The sequence below is a fragment of the Balearica regulorum genome, chromosome 11 (genome assembly GCF_011004875.1).
Source record: "Balearica regulorum gibbericeps isolate bBalReg1 chromosome 11, bBalReg1.pri, whole genome shotgun sequence".
NCBI classification, from domain to species: Eukaryota; Metazoa; Chordata; class Aves; order Gruiformes; family Gruidae; genus Balearica; species Balearica regulorum.
Window position 1 is genome coordinate 20153927 of NC_046194.1, and position 27128 is coordinate 20181054.

The 27128-nt window shown below is 38.3% G+C and overlaps 1 protein-coding gene across 2 annotated transcripts in view; it reads left to right on the top strand.

Annotated features, from left to right (window-relative positions):
- The window catches only part of COL4A5 (collagen type IV alpha 5 chain), a 77102-nt gene that overhangs the window by 5567 nt on the left and 44407 nt on the right, over positions 1-27128 (top strand). For both annotated transcript variants that reach the window (XM_075763628.1, XM_075763627.1), the window contains exons 2-6: positions 17716-17775; positions 24287-24376; positions 25617-25661; positions 26381-26425; positions 26530-26592. In XM_075763628.1, the coding sequence (XP_075619743.1) occupies positions 17716-17775; positions 24287-24376; positions 25617-25661; positions 26381-26425; positions 26530-26592 (303 nt within the window). The remainder of the gene's footprint in view (positions 1-17715; positions 17776-24286; positions 24377-25616; positions 25662-26380; positions 26426-26529; positions 26593-27128) is intronic.

A 27128-nucleotide genomic window follows, 5' to 3' on the forward strand; every position in this document is an offset into this window, starting at 1 on the left:
CTGTAGTCAAAAATTAATCATAATTGTGTAGTTAAATTGTGAGTTGGAAGGTTTGTATTTACTTAAATGCTTTTTTTAGTTGCAATTAGTCAAGAAGCCATCTCTTAAGCTGTCAGCATAGCTGTCAGCAGCATTCAGAATTTTAATTTTGTGTTCACCTTTTGTGGAGGGTGTCTTATGCAGTGTGTGTTTGTATATGTATTATTCTGTTATAATGTAACAAAAGAAAAATAAATTGTAGTGACAATATTGACAGGGAGGGTTTTTCCCACTTCAAGTGTGTGTTTTGGGACTCAAAGAGGGGAACTAAAGCTATAGATTTCAGCTGACTTAAAGGGAATAGCCTTCAAGGCTCTTAGTTATTGCAGCTCTGTTGTTGGATTTCTGTCTTTGTCCCCTTCTACAGTTTGGAGGGGAAGGAAAATAGTTTAGTCTCATCTGTATTTTGTTTCTTTTTACCTAATCTCTACAGAGAATTAAAATGTAGGAGTTGAATTTCAATCTTTTCTCTCTCCTGGCACTATAAAAGGCATCAGTGTGCAACTAGAACCAAAAGTAAAATAGCTATTACCTACAAAATTATTCTTTTTATCGAAGCATATAGCTAGACCTGCAAAACTGTCCTACTGTAGTGTAATTATGACCCCACTGTATGCTAGGTAAGCTTTGCTACTGCAGCTCTGCTGAAACCTCTGCTTTCCCTCTTAACTTTCCTTGAGATAAGCAAAGCTCTATTCACTTCCCTGGCTGAAAACAGGCTAGTCTTTTTGCCAGTGTCTGCCTCTGTCAGGACTTTTGCTGAAATATATTAAACATGTTGGAAAGCATGTTTACTCTAGGACGGACTTCAGTTGTTATCAAGGTGAATCTTAGTTTTAAACCACACCATTAATTTAGAGAAAGATATTTATGCTCTACTGCTTCCTAGGGAATTTGGATGCTTCTAGATTGCAGACTGAGGTATATGTATGTGGTAGACAACCCTTCTGTAGACGGAATGGTGAGCATGGTGGAAAATCTCAGTTTGTGTTAAAATACTTCACTGGTATGAAACTAAGACTTTCATTTCTTTCTCTGCTGTAATAGTTGTTTCTCACCTCCTTGCATTGTATTTGGAGATGTAGTTGTGGTAGATAAGGTCGCCTTATTGGCTCTGATAGAAAAACCTGAAGGCTGACTGGTCCACATGGGCCTCTTGCATGAGGTTAAGGTAAGATGCTGCTGATTGCTTCACAGACTCGCTTGAGAGCCATGGCAGATAATCAGCAGAGCTATATTGGAATGGCTTCATTTAAGAGCTTGAGCAATTTGTAATAGAGGTAAAGCTTTATAGTGGTCCTTCAGCTCAGTGTTTTTTAGGAACTACTGCTGGCTTTTTTGCTTGCCTATGATGCTATAGGCTGGCAGTCTTTTTTCCCTGTTATGAACTCTGTCATGCTGTTCTCATAGTAGGAGTTTTCTACTTTGGTCTTAATCTGGAAAGATGTTGCTTATGCTTCTTAGTATAAACAGTGTGATGCAAAAATGGTGACGTGGAATCCAGGGCTACTTAAAAGACTAGTGCCAGATGCATTTTTTCATTCAACTGTCAACTTACGGGTCCTACTATTTTGATAACTACCTGTTGCTAAGCAAATTAACTTTATATTAAACACTTCATGGCAGTATTTCTCATCTCCATGTGTTGAAAAAAAATGTTCTGAGGCCATATACTTAGCCTCTATGCTAAACACTGTTTTCTTTGCTATTTTCTTGGTAGTCATACTCTTGTCCTTTCCCTATTTTTTAACCAAGCTAGGGAAATCGAGTGATGATTTTGACTTTATATATATATATACACATATACACGCACACACGTGACTTCTTGGTATTTCTTCAGTGCTCTGAAAAATGTCAGAAGTTTACAGTCTATTCAGAATAATTAATTTTTATTACTGTCCATTCTGGTTCCTAGCCTCTCTAACTCTTGCATTAGTTATTAATTACATAAAGCTGTCAAGCTTAAGCAGTATTAATTCAACAATTGCATTTGATTGATTTTTGTTTGCTTCACCTTGTTAGCAATGAAGGCTAATGTTCCTACGTTAAGGAAGAAATATATTGACAACTCACGAAGAAGAGACTCTCTAGTATCAGTCTGTGTCTACTAAATACAGCGTGGGTTCTTCAGAAGCAAACCTTTATGTTTATGCACTTAAATCTTGAACTTAAATCTTTCTTCTGATAGAGAAGAAGAAAATGACCACCCTGGGCAATGAACTGCACTCTTTCTACACCTTGAATTAAAGTAGCTTTCATTGCTTTAAGTAAAGCCATTTAATTGTGGGTTTTAATAATTGCTAATGTGACCTGCAGGCAAGGCTAGACAAGCCTTCAGCTCCTAGAAAATTTGATTTCCTGACAAGAAATGCCACTGCAAAACAATGTTTGGGTGAAGGAGCTTATGAACCCAGTTCTAAAACCTTTTAAAAATAATCCTTTTTATGGAGCAGTGATTTTTTTCTTGAGTCAAGTTACTTTGAACCAACCTGTTATACAGAATGACAGCAGAAGCCATTGTTTCGGAAAGGCAAAGTAACTTCTAGCTATCATTCAGACAATATGAATTGACTTAGATAAAATACTTATTCTGAATTAGTTTAAGAACACTTCTGTTGTATGTTGAACCTTAAAGGGCAAAGGTATTCAGGAGGAGCGTTCTTCACTGGACTGAAAAATGAGAATTTATATTTGACTTCTCATATCTCTTTTCATCCAGTTACTGTGTAATCAGACATGAGGAAAAAAATCCTTGAGGCTTCTGCAAAACCATTACTTGTTTTAAAGATTTAATGGCTTAATTAAAAAAAAAAAAAAGGAGAAAATCTTGAGAGGATGAGAAGTTCCAAGGCTCAAGTGTTGGGGGTTTTTTTGATAGTCAGATTAACTTCCAGTATTCATTCAGCCCCTTTTTTTAATGGGGAAAGTAGTGCCATGAAAATCTGTAGAAGCCTGTGCCCAGACTCTGCCCAGGCAAGCAGTGAAAACTTCAATACAAAAGTTGATATTTGTGTGAGTAGGGTTTTTTGTAGTTTTGACTGAAGAGAAAGTGTATATGTAGTGTCATTTGGTTTCTGATCCAGAATGCTTATGGAAACTTCTTGGCAATAGAATTGGTGACACTCTTCCACACATGCGTGCACACGCACAGAAATCTTGAAAGTATCTTTTCTGTTCTGAAAGCTTTCAAACTCTTAAAGCAATAGTAGTAACAAAGTGTTAAAACATCTATGTCCAAGGTATGAATTTTTGTATCCTAAGTGAACCTAGAAAATTCCTTAACTTTAGGCTTGTATGAGAAAATGCTTGTTGACAGGTCTAATCATGCTCAGAAAATGTGTATTTTTAGAACATCAGCATACTGTACCTAACAGAATAATCAAACAGGTTTTCTAAAGAACTTTAAATTGCTATTATACTATGGAAGTAATTGTGGAGGAACAGCACAGCCAGTCATGACAGTGACAGAAACATTATTGCTTTGGGTTTTTTCTTCTTTTTAAATGGCCAGACTATAAGCAAATATGTTTAACACCAATGACATGGTGGATCACTGTGAATGTATTGTCCTAAGCTTCATTGTAAGCTTTTCAGTGACTTTTCTTTGTCTTGATGGCAGAAAAGAGTATGTTGATAATTTTAGTAGAAGATTATTTAAAATACCAAGGAAGCCTGTAAGCTTTTTGGTGGTGGTTGTATCTGGTATGCTCCTGAACTCTTATCAAATTATCAAACGCTAATCCTGAAATTAAATAAATACTGTATTGTTGCCAGTTGCTAAAAAGGTTCAGAGGACCTACAGAAGGTGGATGTTTAAAGCGTAAAGATGAATTTCTGAATGCTAATCATTATGAACTGATAATGAACTGATTTATTGTAGAATAACTCAGGCTGCAACTATAATCCTCCTGCTCTGGAGGCTCGATTAGGTGACCTCTTGCTCAAAACAGCTGTCTTTGAAGTTCTGTATTTTTTCCTCTGTTACAGACTAAAAGGATACTGTGACAGTATCTTGTATTGCAAACCTTGCTTGCTGAAGGAATAGTTAAAACTTTGTGAAAATGCTCCATGTTGAGTGCTTGTAATTAACCTACTGGTTACTGCAGGATGCGCAGAGTATATACCACAAACTTGCAGCTGGTTATTTTCTTATCATATGTTCAGCTTCAAATAGCACTTGTGGGAGTTGGTATACTCCCTAAAACAGGGTGCCTCAGGCAATACTTTCCCTTAGAGAAAGTGACTTTCTGTTTTGGAATGTCTACAAATGCCAGGGGCTGTTTCTTACTGCTGTCAAGCTTCAGACTGAACTGCATCTCGAGTATTATTAATACTTAAGGGCTATTTCCTATGAATAGAATTCAATCTTGTGATAGGGTGTTGGAACCATGTGGGCTCTTTCCTTGACTATTCCCACTTTTAAACCTACAGTATTTCAGTGCAATGTTGCAAGGAAGACAGTTTACTGACATCTTCAGACATGGTCAGAGAATAACCTTAAGGAAGTATTTTAGATTAGATATGGTTAACTTGCCAGTGAGTAACCTCCAGAGAGTGACTGAATAAAATCAATTGCTGGAGAAAGCAATAACTAAATGTGTGTCAAAACAAGGAGAAACTTAATGCTACTGCTGAAGACTTCCTCCCTCCCCAAAACAAATAGTACTCAACTATTTACACAACACCATTGAAAGTGACACTTTGCTTGCAAGTTTTAAGTGGATGGTATCCCTCTAGCTATTTTGGAAAAAAAAAAAAGTAAAATTGGATTATGTGTTTTAATTTGTGTCTTTACTAAAGCATTATCTGGTACTTTTTTTTATGGACTCATATTGGACTGAAATGGGTTTTTTATTACTGAACCTCTCAGGAGGAATACTCCATTGCGACTGTTTGTTAAAAAATATCTTTTTATGTTCTGGGGGACAACAGAGACAAAACATAGAAGAATTATTATAAAGGGTTAGATGTCAGCTTCTGTTTGAAACAAAAACATAAAGTGCATTTCCTTTTCTTCTGCACCCCTTTCTTCTAGTACTGATCAGATGTATTCTTCCTTTCCTACTACTGGTAAAATGTTAATACTTAAAAAAAACTTGTTGATTTTTCAATGCTTTTTGTAAAGATCTTATCTATGATCCTTTTAGCTAGGCCTTTGGCAAGGATTCAAAATTTTTTTTAATGCTGCAAGTCTCTGACAAGTGCAACTTCATTCCCAGGAGGTGCTTTCTGTTTAGTGATGATCAGTGCAAACCAAATGTGATTGATATGATTCTCAGGAAAATTTAATGTGTAGTCTCTAGATGTAATTTCTCTAGTGTAAGAGAATTAAATCTATTTCTGCTAATCAGGTTTTAGTTTCTGCTAATTCCAAGATCTGTGTATGCTAGATAAAACGATCTATTAGCGCTAGCCTGCAACTGTCTCTTCCAGCATTTTAAAGGCAATAAAATACATTTGGGCCCTCTTTTGCTTTGCCCCTGTGAAATAGTCTGTGTGAAATTACTATTGTGATCCTCAATATCACTGTAAAGTCACTATTTCATAGTAAGGTGCACCTTGCTATGAAGTAAGTCACTTGAAGTGACAGGTGCTCTAAGGAGACCTTAAGCTACTGCTAGCACATAGCTTGTGTGTTAGTAAATCAACTGGAGTGGTTAGCACTGAGGGCTACTCTTTACCTGCTGAAGGTTAAGCATGTGGGTTCCTGAGCAGGCATCTGAGAGCTCCTACTAAATATTCAATTTTTATCAGCTTTAGAGATTTCTGAACCCATGTGGATAAAAGAGCCTGCCAACTCATCAGGTCCTGATGCTCTCCTTTTGGAAGTGCCTCTGACTTGCAGGGTTAGAACAATTGCTTTGTCATCATTGCTTCTTTATTTAACTTGGCCCTCTTCAGTGTCACTTACTGTTTCAACTCTGATTAACTGAGGCTGGGGAGTAGCTTTTTTTATTAGTATTGAGCAATACAGAGAAAGTGTTGCCCATAGCACTATCTTCAGGTACTAAAATGCACACGCAGTATGCTGATGCTACAGGCATAAACAAATGATAAAACAGCTTTAACTGGAAGAACCTTGGAGCTATGATACTCGGTCCAAGAACTGAAGGAGAATGGAGTTGATAATCACCTCCACCACAAAAAAATTCCCAGACGCCCACCAAGCCCTAAGTGAATTAGGTCTTGTTCTGACAGTTAAGTGGGTGTGTACTTCTTCGGATAACATCTTAATGCAATATCACTGTGCACACCCTCTATTCTTTTTGGTATGTATACTTGCTTAATCTTTGGTATTGAGTGCTTTCAGTAGTTTCAAAATAGACCACAGTGGGGTTGGATTATTCTGAAATGCTGTTCTACTTTGTCTATTCTTTCTCAGAGGAAGAAGTGGATTTCTGTTCTTGTGTGGTCTGCTTCATGCACTTGACACATCAAGGTGTAGTTGTCAGTGACAAATGGCTGATATCCATCAACAGGACTCAGGAATTGAAGCTTCCTCTGTTGCATATTATATGGATGAAGATGAGGAAGAGGACGCTTTCTGGGGAATTAGTCTGGAGCCTGTATCTTTATTCCATTTCCTTAACCAGAAAAGGATTAAAAACAGACTGCCAGAATGAGTGGTGGCAAGCCAAGTATTATACAGTCATATCTGAGGTCTTACAAGCCTAGCTGACAGTTAGGTCTAGGTTAGTGTTACATTTGGACATGGTTATAGAAAGTGGCAACATCTAACACCTGTCACTTGTGAAAGGTCCTGAATGACTAGTAAATCTTAACCTGTAATGAGTACCATATGGTGCTCCTTATTTGCAGCTGGAAAAAATCAGGAAGCCTCAAGAGGCTAGTGATTAGAGACTTGTGTGTGAGATTCAAGTAAAACTGAAACTTCCTGAAAAGCTAAGTGACTTACTGTATACTGCTGCTGACTGAATGTCAGGTACTTAATGTTTGTGTCTCAGTGCTAGTGTTGCAGAAACATGTAACTGAACAGGCAAAGATGGAGATATGTTTAAAACAAACAATTCCTCTAATGTGCTGTGTACTTGTTTAAGGAGTTTGGTTGTGGTCTGTATAAGAGCTAGAGGATGGCGTGCATTCCAAGTTCAGCATTTAGAACTGAAATGAGCAGTAGTGAAATGTAGCTTGTCTACAGAGGTGGTATAAAACTTGTCCATCTCAAAAGCCTCCCATTCCAAAAATGAAAAGCCAGCCAGAGTTACTTTGTTTACGGTGTTTCTCTATTAACGCTGTCTGTTTAGAGGTTTGTGCAGATGCTGCACTGTCTGCTGAAGAGGGAAATGTAGTATTTGGCATCTGTTAGCTCATGAACTTGGAGACAAAGTGGGCTAGAATATCTGGTAGTTTACATTCTGTCTTTAGTGCTCTTTGCTTGCACTATTTACCAGGAGATGTACTTGCCAAATCTAAACATAGATGCTTTTTAAGATACTGCCTCTGGATGGCAGTGTAAAGGTAGTACTTGAACTGAGTTGCTATTAAAGGAAATTTTTGCAAATACAGCATGATGTGGAGCTGTTTGGAAATTTGTGTTCATTGGGACAGGAGTAAAAGTACTTGGCTTCTCAGGTCTCTTCAATTTTAGCTTTGAAATGCTTGTAAGACAGGCAGTGGAGCTTGATACGATTATTTTGTTTTCTGTGTCCCAGTAAAATATACTACACTGAAGCCCATTCTTGTAAGACTAACAGACCACAGAAATGTAAGAGTTTTCAGAAGTGGTGAGAACTGTCCATGTCCTTTTCCTTGCCTGCAGTTGAGTGCAAGGCTGGCAGCACTCATTAAAGCAGAGTGGCAACAATCATTTTTGAAGATGGAAAGCTTTGTAGAAAATGAGAATGAGCTACTGTGAGTTGCAAGGGCTAACTCTGTTCCTTGTACTGCCTGCTTAAAGTTTCTTCATGTCCTGAAGAATTCTCAGTCTTTCCCCTCTTAAAGCCAAGTACGGAGAAAGGGAGCAACGTCTGGCATAGCAGGGAAGTTGACTGGATGCCCAGCTGGGCTCTTGCACTTTCTGTCCTCTTCTCTGGTTCAGGAATCAGATACAGAAAGATTCTGTCAGGCTGCAGTGCCTCCTGTTCTGGGGGGAATCACTTCTGTGCATATTTGCTTGCTGTTTTCACCTTAGTTGTAAAAAGGGAGGTGGGAACCTCTAACTTCTGAGAGGTTAAAAACCTTCTGTGGAAGGTTCTTCCTGCTGACTTGCAGCCCCTCTGGGACTTGCTAGGGATGAGTCCTCCCCATTTTTTTTTTTCCTGTTTCTAGAAACCCTGATCAGCAGTTCAGGCATTTGAATAGCCTGCCCTTCTACTCCCCTTGTTTGCCAATTGAGTCTTTTGTGCAGCAGCTGCTGCATGGCGGGTCACTTGACCTGCCAAAATCCGTGGGTGGGTGCTTCTATAGATCTTGTCTCTGAACCTTTCTTAGGAGCTTCCAGGAAAGGAGAGAGAAATTATTCCCATAAAGAGAAATCTTTATGGGCAAATAGTTGCAGTTTGGGGATGAAAGAAAGTTAAACAAGCTTTTGGGCGTTAATTCAGTAAAGAGACTCTGAGTCCGAAAGTGTTCTGTGGTTAGACTACGTTGATTGGTCTAAGGAAAGATGTATTGCTGTGAATATTGCCTTTGTTTTAAATAGAAATTGCTGTGAAAGATAACCTTTAGAGAACTGTGTGTTTAAAAAGTTATAATTAGTTCAGTTTAAAGCAGTAAAATTCCATATCATTTTAGTACAAAGTACTGAAAAATTCAATCCTCTTTAGAAAAGAGCTCACCTCTGTTTCTTGTGGCACAATATTTTTAACATAGGCATACCTGCTTAAAGCTTTGCATATTCCAAAGGTAGTTATGCCAAGGTTGTCTTGCTTATATTTTTGGTTTTTTAAAAGTAACCCTTTAATTCCAATCAAATCATAGTAACTATTTTCTAAGAGAAAAAATATCGATTAATAAACTTTCTGTATAATCAGAACATTCATTTAGGGTGTGGTAACTAGGTTTAGTGGGTCTCTTATGGCTATGTTTCATGTTATTACTATAATATAAGCTATTCAGGTGTCTAAATAGCAAACAGCGTAGTGCTGCCCCTGAAGAGGAAGAAGGGTTGTTTTTCCATCAGGTGTCTCAAAATCTGTTTTTAACCTGCCTCTGTGTACTCATTCATGGTGGCCACTACAGCTAAGAGCTTCCTCTGCAAGTCTGAACAGATCTTGTATTGTGCAGACTTCAAAGAAAGATAGTGCCTCAAGGTGTAACAGGTTAAATTGCTTGTCAGAAGTTCCCTCACTTAAAAAAACAGTTGGTCAAGAAGTTCTGCAAACATGTTTAAGTATTACGTTTTAGACCACAAAACTTATTCTGTTAGTATCTTTAGGTAAATTGAGGGAAATAATTACTTAAAAGGGTATGTAATAATATTTTAATTTGGATTCTGCTTTAGAAATGTTACTACTCATAAATACTGGCCATTTTCATTATGGAGCTGTGATGGCTTTGCTGCCATAGCTGTCTTCACGCAGATCTTTGAGTAATAAACTGTTATCTGCAAACTTGTACTCTTGTTAAACCTAAAGACCATGTATGTGAAATCATAATTAGAACTCACAATTGCAGCTTTAACTCTGCTTGTCAAATCCCCACAAAACCTTTTGTTTCTTGGTTATATTTATGTCCAAGCAAGTGAAAGGAAACTCAACTTGCTGAAGATAAATGGTGAAATCTTTGACCTGGACGAGTAGTAAATCCTTAGCTAGATAACTGTGCAGGTGTTTTGTTACACTCATCTTGGCAAGCTAATAAATGTGAATATGTTCTTCAGGACCACCACCTAAAAAAAAAAAAAGCTTAATCTTTGTCTGCTTTGGAACTCTAAGGCTGAATCTCTTTTCTTGTTATAAATAGAGGTCTGGATAACTGAATTTTAGAGGGTTTTTGCATGGTTACAGCGGAAAGAGTAACGTAGTCTTCCTCCTAGGAAGGAGGGCAACTGTAACCGATGCTTTTCTGTATGCTGAATTTGCCAATTTTAATCAGAGTGAATTTCGAACAGCAGAGTCAGTATTTACATTGATAGAATTACCCAATATTTATGGTCTCTTTCTCTAATGTTAAAACATTATGTTTCTGACTGGTAAGCTGTCATTTGAATGCAGAGGGTGATAGTAGCATTTAGCTGCTGCAGGAGTTGCCTGTAACAACTAAGGTGTAGGATTTATCCGTTGTGTATAAGCTTTATTCTAGGAATAGATCTTCCACAGTTGTCCAACAAGTAGTTGCAGTACCTACTGTGAAAATTCTCTTGTACCAACATTAAATCATGAATAAGAGCAAATGATGAGATGTTGTGATTCAGTTTGGGAATCTGCAGTCTCCACAGTTTTGTGAACTACAAAACACTGTTAAACTGCTTCTCAGCAGTAAAGTTGCATGTGTTTGAGCTAATCTAGATATTGTAGAAGTTCAAGGAAATAAGTTTATTTTACAAAATATGTGGTCTAGAGATAGACTTGGTGAATTGTGAAGTCCTATTTTATTGTTTTCTGAACTAGATGACTTCAAAAACATGGATTTTAGTCTAATTAACACTTCCATTGTTTCTAATCCCTCTCCACCTTCCTCTTTGGCAATAAAAATCTGGCGGGAGTGATGTATACTATGCAAGAACTTGAGGAGTTTGATTTACCTGTAGCTCTTTTGACACTGGGCTTTGTGGTTTAATATGACTCTGTCAGAATGCAAGATTCAGTGTTTCATTCAGCTTTTTTTCTTTGTTTTCCAAGGAAAATAGTACTGTGTTAATTGTATTACCTGATTAGCTTGCTAACAAGAATAGCTGGTCACGTGATGCTGGTAAATGCTGAAGGGAGAGACCTGAGGTGCTTGATAATGAATCTAAAACTTAGTATTAGGAGCAAGTGCTCTTTGTATTAGCTTTTCAATAACACTTGGAAGGAAAGGAAAAAATAAAACCAGAAGTGTTTAGTCTATTACGTGTCCATCCTGAAGTTGCCTTGCACAAGCACTTCTGTTACTCATATCTCTGGAAAAAAAAATACGAATTGAATTGCACGTTTCAGGTTCAAGAACTGTTAGGGTAGACAGGCTGTGGGAAGCCCTCAAAGATGAATTGCTTTTGAATGGGTTTTATGACTGGTTCTTCCTTTGACCGTTCTAGTGAATGAGAGTCTTAGTAAAGCCAAACTATCAAAAGGCTTAATTATATGTATTCAAATAAATCCTAGTGAAGCCGTTAGAAAAAAGTATGGGAACATACAAATACAGGACACAAATAGCAATTGCTGCGTAGTGTGGCTTGAGTGTATATTAACGCTTCTTTCTAGCCTTTGCTACTTGTTCTCTGCACCTCCCTCACAAACTGGAGTATTGTTCCATAGTTGAGTTACGCTCCTGTGATCAGAGTGTGTTGCAGTTTTAAATTTTCTTTAAAATTCTGGCCAACTTCTCCTAGGCAGAATTTACTTCTGTGATTTCTGTGCATCTTTTTGCTGCTGGAGGGAACTTTTCCCGCCTGATGGGGTAGCTTACAGTGTTGTGTAAAGTAACTGTCTGGTTCCCTTCAGGACAACATTTGTTGATGAAGCTGGTGTGTGCATGCTTATCCCAACAAATGTTCCATGCTGAAGCTTGGTGGTCATTTAAATCTCTAAGGGAGTCTTCATACATTACAGGCCATATTAGCGTTTAAAATCAGTGGCAATACAAAATCAGGATTTGATTCTTACTTGACCTCTTGCTGCCACCAGAACTGAGCTGTCAAGAAAAGCTGTCTGACAGTTCAAACTGCATTGCTAGGTAGGTTCAGTAATATCGCTATGCTCCTGTAGAGTTGAGAGGGGTTATCAAACAGGAAATTCTGGATTAATGATAAAATAATATGTAAGGAGGATATTGGAATAAAGAAATTGCTCAGTCTGTAAATGTTCAGACCTGTTTCTTGTTTCCTTCTCTTAATCAACTGTTTGACATCTGGATTGAGAAATCATTTGTGGGCAACTTGGGTCATGTCAGAACTCTCCTAATAATTTGCAAAGGCACCTTCTTGATATACCTACTGTGCTTCTGGAAGAAGTTGCTCCTCGTCCTTTTGATTATTAACTTCTGGTATGTAAATTTCAAGCTCTGTAAATGACTAGATTCTTTCCCCATCCCTGTAATATTCCCCATGGAAAGAGTATTAATATATTGTTAAACTCCTATATGTTCAGGTACTTATATATTACTTAAGTACTAATGCATATTTTGGGGATTTAGATGTTTATTTAGATATTCCCTACATCCATCCATACATGCACACAGCTAACTATTTAGTTTCTCTGCAGCTATGTGTGCATAATGGTAAATCACTTCTGAAGCACAACTAAATTTCCCATCTAAATATTTTTGTTAGGCTGCTCGTGTATTGCTTCAATTGTGCTGTGTTACTTTAATTCTGACAGACTATAAAGTCAGGTTAACTTACCCGAAGCCATTAACCAGTCTTCTATAATTGTTAGTAACTTCCTCCTAGTAATCAATAGGAGATTCTCTTTTTTTCTTCACAGTTTTAGGAAGTCCTAAGTTGCTGTTCTCTCCAGGAATAACATTCATCTACCTGATGGTTTTTGGAAATATTGTATCCAAGACACTTGTGAATGGCAGCTGGGGTTGGGGAGGGAGTGGAATATGCTGAAACTGCCTTGTAACTGCCATCTCTAGGTCTGATGAGAAAGGAGGGGAATGTGCCCAATACTTAAGGCAGGCTTCTAGCCAAAAAAATTTTGAGGATAACTTAAGCTTATTCATTTCACTGAGTTGACTGAAACAAACCTGTGGCCAAGAGTAAGAAGTTACTTTGATTTCAAATGTGTAGTTTTTTCTTTAAACTGAAAAACAAACAAAGAGCCACCATTCTGTTGGTGGCATAAAGCAGTTTTCCCCAGTCCATGTAAGCCACAAAAGACTGAGCTTGTTCTGGAAGAATTATCCTTTGACCAGTAAACCAATACCATTCCTCCTTTTATATACTAATGAAAAGAACTTGCTCTCCACACATGGATTCAATGGGGTAGAAGCTGTCAGGAAAATCCAATGAAAGGATTAGCTAAACTCGAATAGATTAATTAGAGCCCTTGATTGTGTCTTGCTATGCAAAAGTCACAGCAAAGGCAATGGCGATGATAGTGAGTTCATCTTTACAAATGCACGGTGGGGAGTGGGGGAAGGCAACAGGAATACAGTAGGTAAGAAGCAAATCTGAGCACTTTCAGTCTTGTTCTTAAAAGCTGCCTCAATTCTTTATCCATCTTTGTGTAGTTGAAAACTGAGAGATTTTAATAAGCATGGAGACTGTGACCAGCTCCTTATGATCAAGCCACAACTCACTATTACATCCAGTATTTTTTTTATCATCTTCCCTTTCACATAAGACAATGTGTTCTACCGGCCAGAGCTAGGAATTGAACTGCTACTGAAGGCTTCTGGCTGCCTAATACAAGGCAGGTGACTTGTTCAGTTCCCCAACCTGTACCAACTGTAATTCAGAGCTCCACTAAGGTTTGGAGTCACTTAATTTTCCATGTCTGAAAACCCAGTAAGTCACCTAATTTTCCGAACTATTGGTGGTGGTTAAGCTGTTAGAAGGGCAAACTACTGACTGTAGCCATTTAAATCTTGCTCTTAATGTAGGTTTTTCCATACTTGAAATGTTGTACTCATTCTATCTGCTTTCTTTGTTTGAGGTGTAGATAAATTATTGTTCATGTGCAAGAGAAATTCCAAGTGTTGCTATGCATAGTGTGGAGTCTATATTTTCTTTGCATTAACATGAGATACAGAATTAAATCTGTGACATCAGAAATCTCTAGCCTGTGGCTGTTGAGTGGCTTTCAAACTTGTACTAGCTTGTTATGCAGCATGCATTCTCCTGTAGCACAATTTTTGTGCCTGCTTTCCCAAGTAAAAAAGGCCTTGAGATTATTGAAAAGTCTAAACAAGAAGAAAGTTTTCACTCAGGTCATTAAGTTGTCTTTTGGTGTTTTTTTTTTCTGTGCCAACTTGTTTTAATTTTTTTTATGCTATACTGCAATATGACCCATAAGTGGCATGAATTGATCTTGATATAGTACAAATTCTCAGGGCTTTTTCTCTTCAAACTATTCAGTTTTAAAAAAACCAAACAAACAAAACCAAACTTAATTTGGTGGGGATACAAGTTGATGCAAATAAGAAACACAATCTGCTAAATACAGCTTTTGTACAAGAAGATAAGTGACTCTGCTGAGGGAATACTTCTTGATAAGCTTGTGGGTGAATAGATTTTCCCAGGATTTAAGCCAAAAATTACCACCATTTGATTACAGTGGGTATTTGAAGAGTTTTCTGATTACAGGCCTCTTTTAGCTTCTCTTCACTGCTGTCTGGGAAAGACCATATTCCCTTCCTGCAAGTAATGCATCTGAACTGGATATCCAAAACTATCTGTCCAAAAAGTGTTCAGTGAGTACACCTGACTCTTCAAGACAGGCTGATCATATATGTTAAGAGGTTGCTCAAAGTGTAAGGAATCCAGTCTGAATATATAAATGACTTTGGAAGATAGTCACAGAGTTGTTTGGGTTTGGTTGTGGGTTTTTTTTAAAAAAAAAAAAAAACAACAATCACAACTATATTGATTAAATCAAAGCACACTTTTTTTTCTTTAAACTACAAATAAAATAAGGGAGAGAAGCACTTTCTTCAAAAATTTTATATGGGAAGATTTAGAGTCATCTTAAAAGCTTGGGGTTTTTCAATGCTGCAGTATTGGGAAGGACACACTTTATCTTTCAGCATCATATCCACCTTTATTTATTATCAGCATATGCAGGAAAGGTGCTCCTCTGTCAACTCTTTGTCAACTCTTTCAAAATCAGCAAATCTAAGTCCCTGATTCTAAACAAGCTCACTTAAAGATCACTTCTCTTTGCTTTATCTTGGGACACTCAGAGTTACAAGGCTGGGTGTATTGGAGAAGTGCTGTGACTTGAGAAAAAAAGGCCTCAGGGGAGGGAGAGAAAAAGGCTTCTGGGTAGGGGGTGAATCTTATCGCTGTAGTCCTCCTAGACCCTCTTTAGTAAAGATGGAGCCAGGCTCCTCTCATCCTGCGTAGGGTAGGAGGCAATGGATACATGTTGCAATGTAGGGAATTCTGGTGAGATTTTTTTGGGGAAAAAGCTTCACTATGAAGGCAGACACCAGATGAAGGGCCTAGAGGGGCTGTGGGATCTCCACCACTGTAGTTAACATGGAACTGGACAAGAGCCTGTGCAACCTGTCCTAAGTTGCCCTGCTTTGAGTGATTCCTTCCACACCAAATTATTCTGATTCCATTTTCTTTATTAATTGGATCTATTTTGTGTAGTCTTCACGCTGACAGGATCACTGCTGAAGATGTATTAGCACTAACGATGTAGTTTTCTGTAGTTTTACTGCAGAGATATAGTAGCAAAGGGTAGGAACTCTGTCACTGTCGAAAAACTTGCCTTCACAAAACTGTGTACATCTAAGTTGTTTTGTGAAGGGGCAATGTAATCTCAAACCATTTTTTTCTCCAGCTTCCTTCTCTCCCTGTTCACCCCAACAATTCTGTTGTACCTGAAAACTCATGAAATTTCTATTAGAAACATGTGAGAAAGACTCATTTGAGTCTCTCCTGTTCCATAACCTAAATAAATTCTCCTTATGCTCTGCAGGATCTTGATCATGCTTGCCATGTGTGTGTTATTTTAGCTTATGTATTTTGCCACTTCACAGCTTTTGGTGGTTATTTTAATGAGCACAGATTTACTTTTTTTTTATCCCCCTCTTGGAGGCAGCAAAGATTTTCATGGAGCGCTCTCTGCTATCCTTGTAATAAGAAACCAGCACTGCTGTACAGCACGCTAGGTAACTTGCTATTTCTTTGTGTTAAGCTTGTACTGTGAGGCAAGGGACTATTGCATGTAACTAAGGTTAATTCCTTTGAAATGAAGCTTTGTTAATGAGATTAATCCTAAAACTGGTTCACAAGGAATTTGCTTTTTTTAAAATTCACTTTTAAAAAGTGAAAAGGATCTGATACCAAATTCACAGGATAACATGGATTGAAGGGGAACATCAGAAGGGCATGTAGCCAAACACCCTGCTCCAAACAAGGTTAGCTATGAGGTCAGGCCAGGTTACTCAGGGCTTTGTCTAGTCTGGTCTTTGAAAACCTAAACTGGCTATTAAGGTTCACTTTCACTTTAGGAACTAGCTCAGTAAACCCCTGTTAACTAAATTTTGAGTTTTCATATACATCAAATCAAGAAACTGATTACAAAAGCCAAATGGAATATTTTGAGAGATGTCCTCTGTGTAGCACTACTGCTGTACTTAAAACTCAAAGCTCTGCCTCTTGCTACAAGATGATTTAGTTGATCCTGGGTTTATGTATCTCCAGGTGAATTAAGCTACTTCTGTGGTTTCAGTCTGATGCTTGGTAGTGTGTTTAGGCTAAGAGCCAGGACATTCCTAATGCCAGGTAGGTGATGGGTCATGTCTCGAAATGCTTCTGTGATAATGAAGACTAGAATTCAAGTGTGGGTGTACTTTAGATCTGACACACCAACTGGTCTCCTGCTTGACTGAAACTTTGTACATAATGTTCTCTGTAGATTACTGGGGGGGCAGGACCCCAAATACTCAACTTTTCAAACTTTTAAAGTATGTGCTGTATTTCTTAATACAATGCTGCACCTGTTCAGAGAACAAGTTAAACCCTGAACTATTTCAGGTAGTGTATCTTCTAATGTGGGTTTTGGGGTTTTTTAGCTATAAAGAGATTTGAAAATTGATGAACACATGTATTATGTAGAGACATTCTACAAAAAAGAATAAATTTGTTCTAGAAATCTCACTTCTGTAAACACATCTGCTCATATCTGAAATCAACATGGAGCTCTGAGTATCCCATGTTGGGGTGGGGGAGAAAGAATATAAACTAAGCAAATGTGATATAGAAAGGTTACCTAATTTCGATCTTATTTGTGAATCAAGCTTCCATATCTTCCTCCTCTGACCCCTTAATATCTGGTTATCAATCCCCTTATGCTAGGGACTGTTGTAGCTGTCATGCTATGTAATGGCATGTGAATGCACCAGGGTTTTTAAAAACCTTTTCTCAATAACTGACCTGTGGAGGGAAAAATTGTGTAGTAAGTATTTTTCTAATAACTCATAAATAAGCTCGTGAGCTTCAGGCTTGGTTGAACTCTAGTGCAAAACCTGACATCTACTGGTGGGAACTGGAATTGGACTCTTCTCAGTGTGGAGGTGTGTGCTGGAGCTTGTTTTATTGAAGTTCTGGTCCATTTGGCCATACATGTTGCGTTGTACCTTATCCTAGAGTAAATGGTGTTTAAGCATATTAAAAGTCTAAAATTTTGGGAGAAACTGTAATATACTTAAGTACAAGCATGATTATTAAAAAAGGTGATGGAACTTTAAGTTAACTGTATCTACTTTGAACAGATGTATAATGGCTAGATGACAAGCTCTGTAGGCTTACATTTTAGACTAACTTTTGTAATAGTATTAAAGATTTCATATATTCTCATGCTGATTAAAAACATCTAATTTTTTCTTATGTCTTTAAAGGCTTGCCATGGGTGTACATCTTTATCCAAATGTGATTGCAGTGGAGTAAAAGGTGAAAAGGTAAATATCCTTTTTTTTTTTTTTTTACAGGCAGACCAACACACAAACCACTGAGCCATACGCCAACTTCAGATAACTGAAGCTTATGGATGATAGCTTTTATTTGTTGCTCACGTCTTTTCTTTCACCATAGTGTGGGCATGCAACAAAGAGCATAGCTGTTACAACAACTTCAAGTATTGAGTCAGGCTGACTGGTCCATCTGATAGTGTACAGAATTTCATATCATAATTTTTCAAGAATGAGGAGTAATAGCACAAATTTCTCCAGCTATGTGAGAGTGAAAAAACAGAAAAGACAAATTCCAGTAAAATAGAAAGAATTCCTATATACTGCTAAGGTCTGCCAATGGGCAAGCTAAGGTGTGGATTGTACAATAATGGCTATGCTAGTAATGCTTCAGTGGGAATTTAAAATCAGAGTGAGTGTGGATTGCTTGCCTATTTTCCTTGCGTTGCCTGCTCATAAGTAGTTGATGCTCACTAATGTGCTCTGAACTCGCACAGTTTCTTGCCTCCAACTTGTATACCTGTAAACCAAGATGATTGCTGCTGCTGTCTAGATGTGGAAGTGACACAATTCAGATACAGGTTTCCCAACGTACATAGCTGCCACCCAAATAAGCAGCTAGTTAATGGCCAAATGTGTATTCTCAGATCAGAGTAAAAGCTATCTCCAACCCAAAAAACCACCCCTGTGTGGCTCATTCAGTGCAACAGGCTGTTTTGGGCTGCCTAGCCAGTGTCCTAAGGCCAAGAGACACATGTTGACCTCTCAAGAGCTTTCCTGCTTCTGTGCAGCTTTGACTTCCAGTCTCACTGCCTGAGCTCAATATATCTGTGCAGTACTTAAGTTTCCATCACCATTATTTCTTACTATTTTACAATTTTTTCCTTTGAGGAAATAACAGGTGCCCAGTACTTTTTAGTTACAATGCAATGTAGATTCACAGCTCAGTACTTGGCTGAATTGAGCCTTTTCTCAAGGGTGGCAGTCTAGTTGTAAGTAAATTGTGGTTAAATGGTTCCCATGTAACTGCTGTTGTCACAGGGAATGAATGTGATGTGATCACTATGAGGGGGAGAGATGGCCTGAAACACTTCTACTGTTAGTCTTGTAAACAGTTAACTTCAGATACAGTGGAGTCGTCTTAAAGATATGAAGTGATAACAAAGTTTGATAAGCTTGTCTTATCAAACCACTTACCCTATCTTAGCAAAGTTCTAGAAGGGTTTCGGTTCTCTAGATTAATTTCTGACACATTTCAAAAGTGATTTTTTTTGGCATTGCATAAACAAATGTAACCTCAAATGAACGAAAGCAGCGCAAAATAATCAGTTGCTGCATTGGCACTGTAATGTGCTGTACAGAATTTTACTATTGGCTGAGGTTAAACAAGGCAGATGTCCAAAATCCAGAGTAATTGTTGGTGCCACACCTGCTATCCAGATAGCTCCAGACAGATGAGGTCGTTCCTTGGCATTTAGTTCATGAAGTATATTCCCAATTTACCTACCTAGTCAAGAGCACTATCCCCTTGCTAGCAAGCTATCTGAGTTAGATTTGGTTAGCCAAAACATGAACCTGGTTGATGGATTTAAAGATCCTGCAGGAATGCAGGTGGCCAAACCAATGTATCCTAACACTAGTCACAGGACTACTTCAGGTTTAGTTTGAAGGCACTTAAGCATTAGGCTTACATTCACAATACAATTACAGCAGGTACAACTTTGGAGAACCTTTCTGTAATTCTAAGTTGACCTTTTTCTGGACTGGGCACAGCTATTTTGTGAATTTGTTAAGCAAATGGGTATCATCTGACTAGTGTGGATAAGGAAAACATAGAAGTTAATGTTCTGGCTTTCTAAGTAAAATCAAGTAATTGTTTTCTTCCAGTGATTCAGCTTTCTCTTTATACATGTGCAGGGACCATGACTCACTCAATACATTTCAGTCCTTCAGTGTCATCTAATGAAAATGAAATATTCTTTACTGGAGAAAGGTGACTACGTTAGGACTGTTTGGAGTCAGAAGGAGCTTTTTGTCCAAATACGGTCAACAACTGGAGCATGTGAACCTTGTTCAAGATGAAGCTCTCAAGTGTCACTATGTATTGTGGGTTTTGCTTCTACTCCTCCAGACTGTCCTAGCCAATTATTAAGGAGAACTACACAGGACAAACTCTTCCACATTTAGATTCCAACCTCTATTGGCCTTTTCTGGAGTGAATTATAGCAAGTTCTGAGCAGAAGAATGAGAAGCTTGATAACCTTTTCTGAAAGAAAAAAAAAAAGCCCCCATTAAGACAAGCATAACATCAGACCAAATATTTATATAATGGTTCTGCATCTTCCTGGAAAAGTGAGTCTCGTGGTCTAAGTGGTTGAATCCCTGGCTGTGGCATCAGTTCTGTTGACTCACCGGATTTGACTGGCCCTTTCAAACCCCTTCCCTTTCACTGGGAGGATTGATGGGGGAAAAAAAACTACCTGCACTCCAGAGTCCCTTACCACCACTCCCAGGGCTCTGTAATCCTTCTTGCTGCTCCTCAGACTGCTCCTGGCTGTATCACTGGTGCCTGTGTGAAGCAGCAGCAGCAGATAATAGTCAGTGGACTGTACAAGGCTTGGTAACATCCCTGATCCAAGCCCCCAGTAAGCAGCACACCTCTCTAGAGAACGTGTCAGGTTGGCAAATCAGCTAGGATGAGTGCCCTATCTCCCCTCTTTGATTCTCCCATTGAGAGTCTGACAATGTACTTGTAGAACTACTGGAAGTCAAGCGTACAGAACCTGGTTCTGTACTGGGAAGACAGGAAAAGCCTTGTCAAATGCACTTATCTGAGCCCTGTGCTTCTGTTCTACTGTTTCACTTCTGGCCCACAACCAGCTTCTGCATCCAAGTTGCTGTCCACTTGCATTAAGTCAACTAAGAAATGCTGCTTTGTTCAGCTTAGCAGAGCCTAGTGCCTTCCTTTTGAGTCATAAAAGTAGCCTTCTTCCTAAGCATCCTAGCATTCCCTTCAGGATATCCAAATTTTAACAGATCAGGTAAAGTAATACAAATTTAACTGTAACAAATAGGAAAACTATTTTCTTGTCTTGCCTTGGGGAGCCATACACTTATTTTACTGCTTCTGTGCTGCCAAGTGATTCTTGTTTAACTCTGCCCTCTTCTATGAGTCCTTACAGCATCAGTAGCATGTTATCTGTTGGAGAATCAAGCACAGTAAGCCCATAGTACAATAGCTGACAAAAATCGGTGCACTAAAGTTTTCTTCCTTTGCTCAGGGCCACCTTATTAAACTTTAAAATGGGTGGTGTAAAACTCAAACATGTCTAAAATGGTCTAATGAAGAAATGAGAGGAATTTACTGGAGAAATCATAAAAACTGATTGCAGCTGGAAGCCCAGCGTGCTGTTGTTCACAATAAGCTGCTCAATACTGAACTGGATCTGGTAAAAGTGTTAAAAATGAGGTAAAATATTAAGCTGCTACACACAGATATTTATAGGAAGTATACCATTGAAGTAGAAGACAATTAAAAAAATCCCTCCCACCATCATTTGTATTCCAGAGAGCTGGATCAGCTTGTTTTTTCCCCTTACCCAACTGGCCCACATTTTTCTCCAACCAATTTTTTGATCAAAAGTAGTGATTATAGTGCAGCTATTTTCTCAAAGTAATTACTTTGATACACTTCCCTCGAGAAGTGTCTGGTATAATCCCTCAGCTGTCTCCAAGCAGAGTCCTTCAAATCATCTGTTTGCTTTGGGGGGTAACTTGCTGGTAAACTCTATAGGAGTTGCTCTGGTGACCATTTCCTCATGCAAGGCTCTCATTGTTGCTGCTCACTTTCAAAGTGGGCTTGGAAAATACCCATTTCATAGTTTCAATAGTGCAGTTTAGCAGGAGCATCTGTTGCCTCCTGTATTTCTCTTGCTTAACTGTTTTGCTTCATAAGTTTCTCTTTAAAGGCCTTGGCTTCCTAGTTCTGTGACTGCTTAGAGTGGAGACCTCAGTAGTTGCATTTTAGAGAACAGTTCTTCGAAGCCTTAGGTGACACACAGGGCCAGCCCTCTGCTAAAAGTCTGTTCTAGTAACCATTTGCAAATGTTAATTTCTCTAACAATAAATGTGAAGTGTGACCAAGTTGAGATTAGTAGGCATTGTGTAGCCTAGCTAGCACCTGACACATCTGACATGCCTCTTGTACGCAGGTGTGTTTCCTTGGTGTGCAAACACAGTTCTTGCTAGAGCTTGCTCCAAAGTCTGGCTCTGTCTAATGTTTTCCTTATCAGGCACTCCTAAATTCTTCATTCTCTCTCCTTCAGGGACATGCTAACCCTTTCGTATCCTGGCCTGAGATAATAACGCTCCTCCAGTCTTGCTTTTCAGATGAGATAGCACACCAACTGTATAGTTTCAAGCAAAAGTACAGCCTGGCACCTTGTGTGCACAGTCTAGAGCATGACTGTCAAACTTAAGCTAGCTTCAATTTATGATATAATTTCAGCATTTCCCCAGGGGAGATAAAAAAAGATGTCCATCCTGTATAAGAGTACAGTATATGACATACAGTAGGAGTATTTTTACGTTTTAATTAATAGGAAACCAATTTTGGGAGACCAGTGAGTGAGCTGTCTGTTCCTATCTAAGGAATCCTTCTGAGTCTTACTATGTAGGTAGGACTAAGTTCAGCTTAATCATTTCCTCTGTAAGGTTGCAGCTCTTGCACACAGCTTTTAATCTCTCATCCAACAGGTTTTCTTCTTGTGTTCCCAAGGAAGCAGTATAGCATGTATTAGAAGGCAGGAAGAGAAGCCCTGTTACTTTCTCTGAAAATTTTTCCAAGATCTCAGCATCTACTAAATGTTTTGAATGCAACTTCTAACTTTCTGTCCTCCACAATGGAATACAGAGCACCTACCTAGGCAGTACAGTGAGAAAGTTAGGATTTAAGAATGAGACTTAACACTGCTGTCATGCTCAGCATACAGCTGCTTGTAGCAAATAAAGGGGAGATGAGCAAAGCCTTAACACTGACTTTTCCATATCGTGTTCAAGACTGCAGTTAGATGCTTCTGTCTGCTTGCAATCTCTAGTCTTTAGTTCTCTGCTGCTGTCTTCTTGAAGACATGAGATTGCTGGCTCAGCTGTTTACCTGACTGAGGAAAGCTAGGCAGGACCTCCCAAGTTCCTAGAGTGTGTCGTGGCTGGTAGGCTGCCAGATGTGGGAGCTACTCCTCCCATTCTTGCTGAAGTGGTGCAAGAAAATAAAAATCCAGGATGAGTTGGTTTAAAGAGAATGTGCAAAAGCCTACACAACTCCAGTGATTAAGGTGCTTGTTAGGTTGGAACATTTCTTTGACAGTTCCTGTAGTTACCATGAAAAATAGAGGTAAATAAACAAAAGATTTTTTTGCAGGTAGGAAGCAAACCTACCAACCGAACCTATCTGTAGAGCAATAAGGGATAATGCTGAACAGCTGCCTGTTTCATAAGCAGTTATATATTGGTCGATGTAACAGAGCTGTAGGAAATATCTGTTTATGCAGTTGAAAAGGGTATCACAATACATATATGTATATATGCACAAAAAGGTGTTGTAATTCTGGACTTTCCTAACTTTTCTGTAACAATTGACACCTTAATAGTTACTAATTTTTGTGAATCTGACATACAAAGAATAAAAGTAAATATTTTATGAATTTGCAGCTATGCATATTCTGAAGCTGCGGGTAAGTGACATTGTTAACTTACACTAACAAGTTAGAGGGCAGCATATGATGGTATATGGTATTCGTTACCCTACTGATGGGCTGTTGTGGCTAATCATTGCATAAATATTTAGCAAAATGTGTTTGCTGCTTGAGAGCTTATGATTTTAACAGGAGAAAACAGAAAAAAGGAATAAAAAACCTTACTACTTTGCTGTCTTGTGTCTGTCTCACTTGATTTAGATTGTAAGCACTTTGGGCTGGAACCCTGTTTATGTTCTGTATTTGTACAGTGTTTAGCCTTCAGTGCATGTCCAGGATCCTAGTTGGTTTTATATTACAAACTACAATCTTGCAACTGTGAAATAATAAACGACAGTCAGGGTATAGCAACAATCTATACCCTTCTGAGAGTTTTTATAGGTATTGCAGCAGAGGTGAGTTTTCAGGAGAGACTTAGTAACTCATAAAGCTGTGTTTTTATAGGAAGAAGTGAGAGTTCTGTGTATTTAAGCAGCACAGGAGGAACAGATGGTTGAATTATTTTAGTAAATAGGTGGGTTAAATACTGGATAAACATCCTATGAAACCTGTTTAAGTGGTGCAATTAAAGGCAATGTATGGGAATGTTCAGGAATTCCTGTAGCTAAGCATGTGAGATGTTTAATCACAGTGTTTGTCTCTATGATGACGTTTTACAGAAAATCAGAAAGGTAATGTATTTTCTGGATTTTTCTATCATAACTTGTGCTTTTGTCATGTTACATGACCACCACTTATTCTTTTTGTAGGGTGAAAGAGGATTCCCAGGCTTGGAAGGACAGCCAGGTTTGCCAGGATTTCCAGGACCGGAAGGACCACCTGGTCCAAGAGGCTCAAAGGTAAGTCCCAATTCACGTGAATAGCATGAAAATGCTAGGTAGTGTTAGCTTGCTTGTAGTGTTGATCCTAAATCATTCCAGAACTCTTGATTATCATTGGTTTAATAGTAAAAATCTTCAGATGTTGGGATATGATGTAAGTTGGTTGGTTGGAATAGTCAACCAGAGGAAGAAGGTTGCTTTAAGTTTCCTATTCTTCACCTACACATGTGCTTGCAAAACACTACATGCACACTTGTATGCTTTCACCAGGTACTGCAGATTAAGGTCAAAGAACAGGTTTGGCAATGTGCTGTAATGCAGTTTTATTAGTCCTTGCAATAATGTGCTCCTTCACTTGGTTTACTGATAAGAGTGGTGTTCAGCTGTCACTGCCTGGAGGGGTCCCACCACGTAAATAAAGTGTTGTTTGCACCTGGTGGCATTCCTGGGCTGGTTTTGGGTGGGGGCAATGGAAATGCAGGCTTCATTGAACCTATGCAGAGACAACTGAGGAATGCTCCTTGCTTTCCCTGGAGAGTTTCAGTTTATTTTTATTTGCTACTGAATTACATCGTTGTACTCAGATGGTGTAATATAGTATTAAAATGTTGAAAAGCCTTCCTCTGAAGGCATTGATATTTAATATACACAAGATTGTCCAGGATCTGGCGTGTCTCTTGCAAACGCTCGCAGTATAAACTAACAGAAGCACATCAAAAAAGAATAGGTAGGTGATAAGAAGAAAGTCTATGCTAAAAGAAAACATTAATTGTATATAACAAGTGAAACAGAAGGGTCTTGCACTAGAAACTTTGATTATATTTTTATTCCATAAATGCCTTTTCATATCAAAATCTTGAAGTTCTGCATTATCATAATACAAAATAATCATGGTACAGTATCATTCATGTTCAATCTTGTATATCTTTTTTGCCCACAAGAGGTCACTGTAGGATATTTGATGAAAGCACAGGACAAGTATCTGCTTGTAAGTGATCTTAAACCATGACTTAGAAGAAATGTTTTTAAAAACCAAAGCTATTTATCAGCTGTAACAAATGCTTTTCAATTCAAAGTTCAACACCTAAAATAAAATAATTTTGAACCCTTTTACTCAGGAAATGACAACTAATATAACTCCTAGTCCACTTACTATAAACATGTAGGAGAAATTTTATCATGCTTAGAGTTCAATTTGATAGGCAGACTGCAAACTTGAGTGTGGGTTTTGGTTTTTTGTTTGTTTGGTTTTTTTTAGGGTGATGATGGACTTCCAGGACCTATTGGACCCAAAGGAATCAGAGTAAGTAATGGCAGGTTTAGGGTGATATATTGGAATTATGGATAAAGACTGCCAGGCACTGAGTGGGTCCTCACACAAGTGGTGATTTAGGGAGGGGAGGGGCAATTAGCTTAAATCTGAAGAGTAATTTATCTACCAGCTAAAAGAGATTGTATTACTTTTTGCATAAGTAATACAATTTTACATATTGCTTGTATTACTTCCATAAATGCATTAGGGAGAGTAGCCCCAGTACTTATTTGATCTATTTTGCTATACAGGACCTAAACACTCTCCATTAATTTTGCTTCAGTTTATTCTGAAGTTGATGCAATATAGGTAGGGCCGATATGGGAGAGGTTAATTTGTCTGGAAATCCATTAGGTTTTGTACCTTTGCTTTTTCTTTTTGTCAGACCCCTCAGCTGGTGACAATTGATGCATCTCTGACTTCATTGGGACACATCCATTTTCCACACCATGAGTGTTCATTTATTTTCTCTATATATCTACATATATTACTTTAGTTGTTTTGCATTGTCTTGTCTATGTTTTTGTGGATATTTCCCTGAAAGAAGGGTAAGAACCTTGATGGCTGTCCAGCATGGCTTTCTTTTTTTTACAGGTGATTCAGATGTTTCTATGTACAAATAGGTTACATTTAGTAAAATCTTGGTAAATGCTTTTGCACATCCATTCATACCATACTGTTTAAAACATATGTGGTTAATTTCCTTCTAGGGACCTCCAGGGCTTCCAGGATTTCCAGGAACACCAGGCCTTCCTGTGAGTAGGAATGGGCTGTATAGAGACAAATCTGTTCCCTTTTGTTTTTCAGGCCTAGAAGAACATTCTACAAGCTAACTCTTTTCCTCTTTTACACTTTAAAGGGATTACCAGGACAAGATGGGCCACCAGGACCTCAGGGTATCCCAGGATGCAACGGAACAAAGGTGGAATTCCTTTATCATATTATTGTTGCATTGTTAAGAATTTTAAAGAACTGTTGTTCTCCTGTCTGTAGCTAATAGATTAAATTTATTATGTGCAGCAGTAATTACTGTTACAGAGTTGTGCAGGTAATTCCAAGATAACTTAGACATACATCTGCGAGAAGGGGTCATGGTCTAGTGCTTAAAGCACAAGTTTTGCTAGAAATTGCCAGCACCAAGATGCAACATTTATACCCTACAGCCAATGCAGTTAAATTTGTTGTTCTAATCTTTAATTTTATAGCTAACAACTGAGAGGAGTGTCTGGTAATTGGATCATATACTGCATTTCATCTTTGTGGTTGACTCTTGCTACCAAGGAAAACTCATTACCTCACAGTGGGACTTTTTAATAATTAAGTTTTTTAATATTACATTGAAACTACTGATTCAGTATCCTTGTTGGAAGGAGTCACTTTCATTCTAACATGTCACTTCAGGTTATGATCTTTCCAGAAGGGAAGTTGATCTTCTATAGCACAATGTGTGTTTTCATC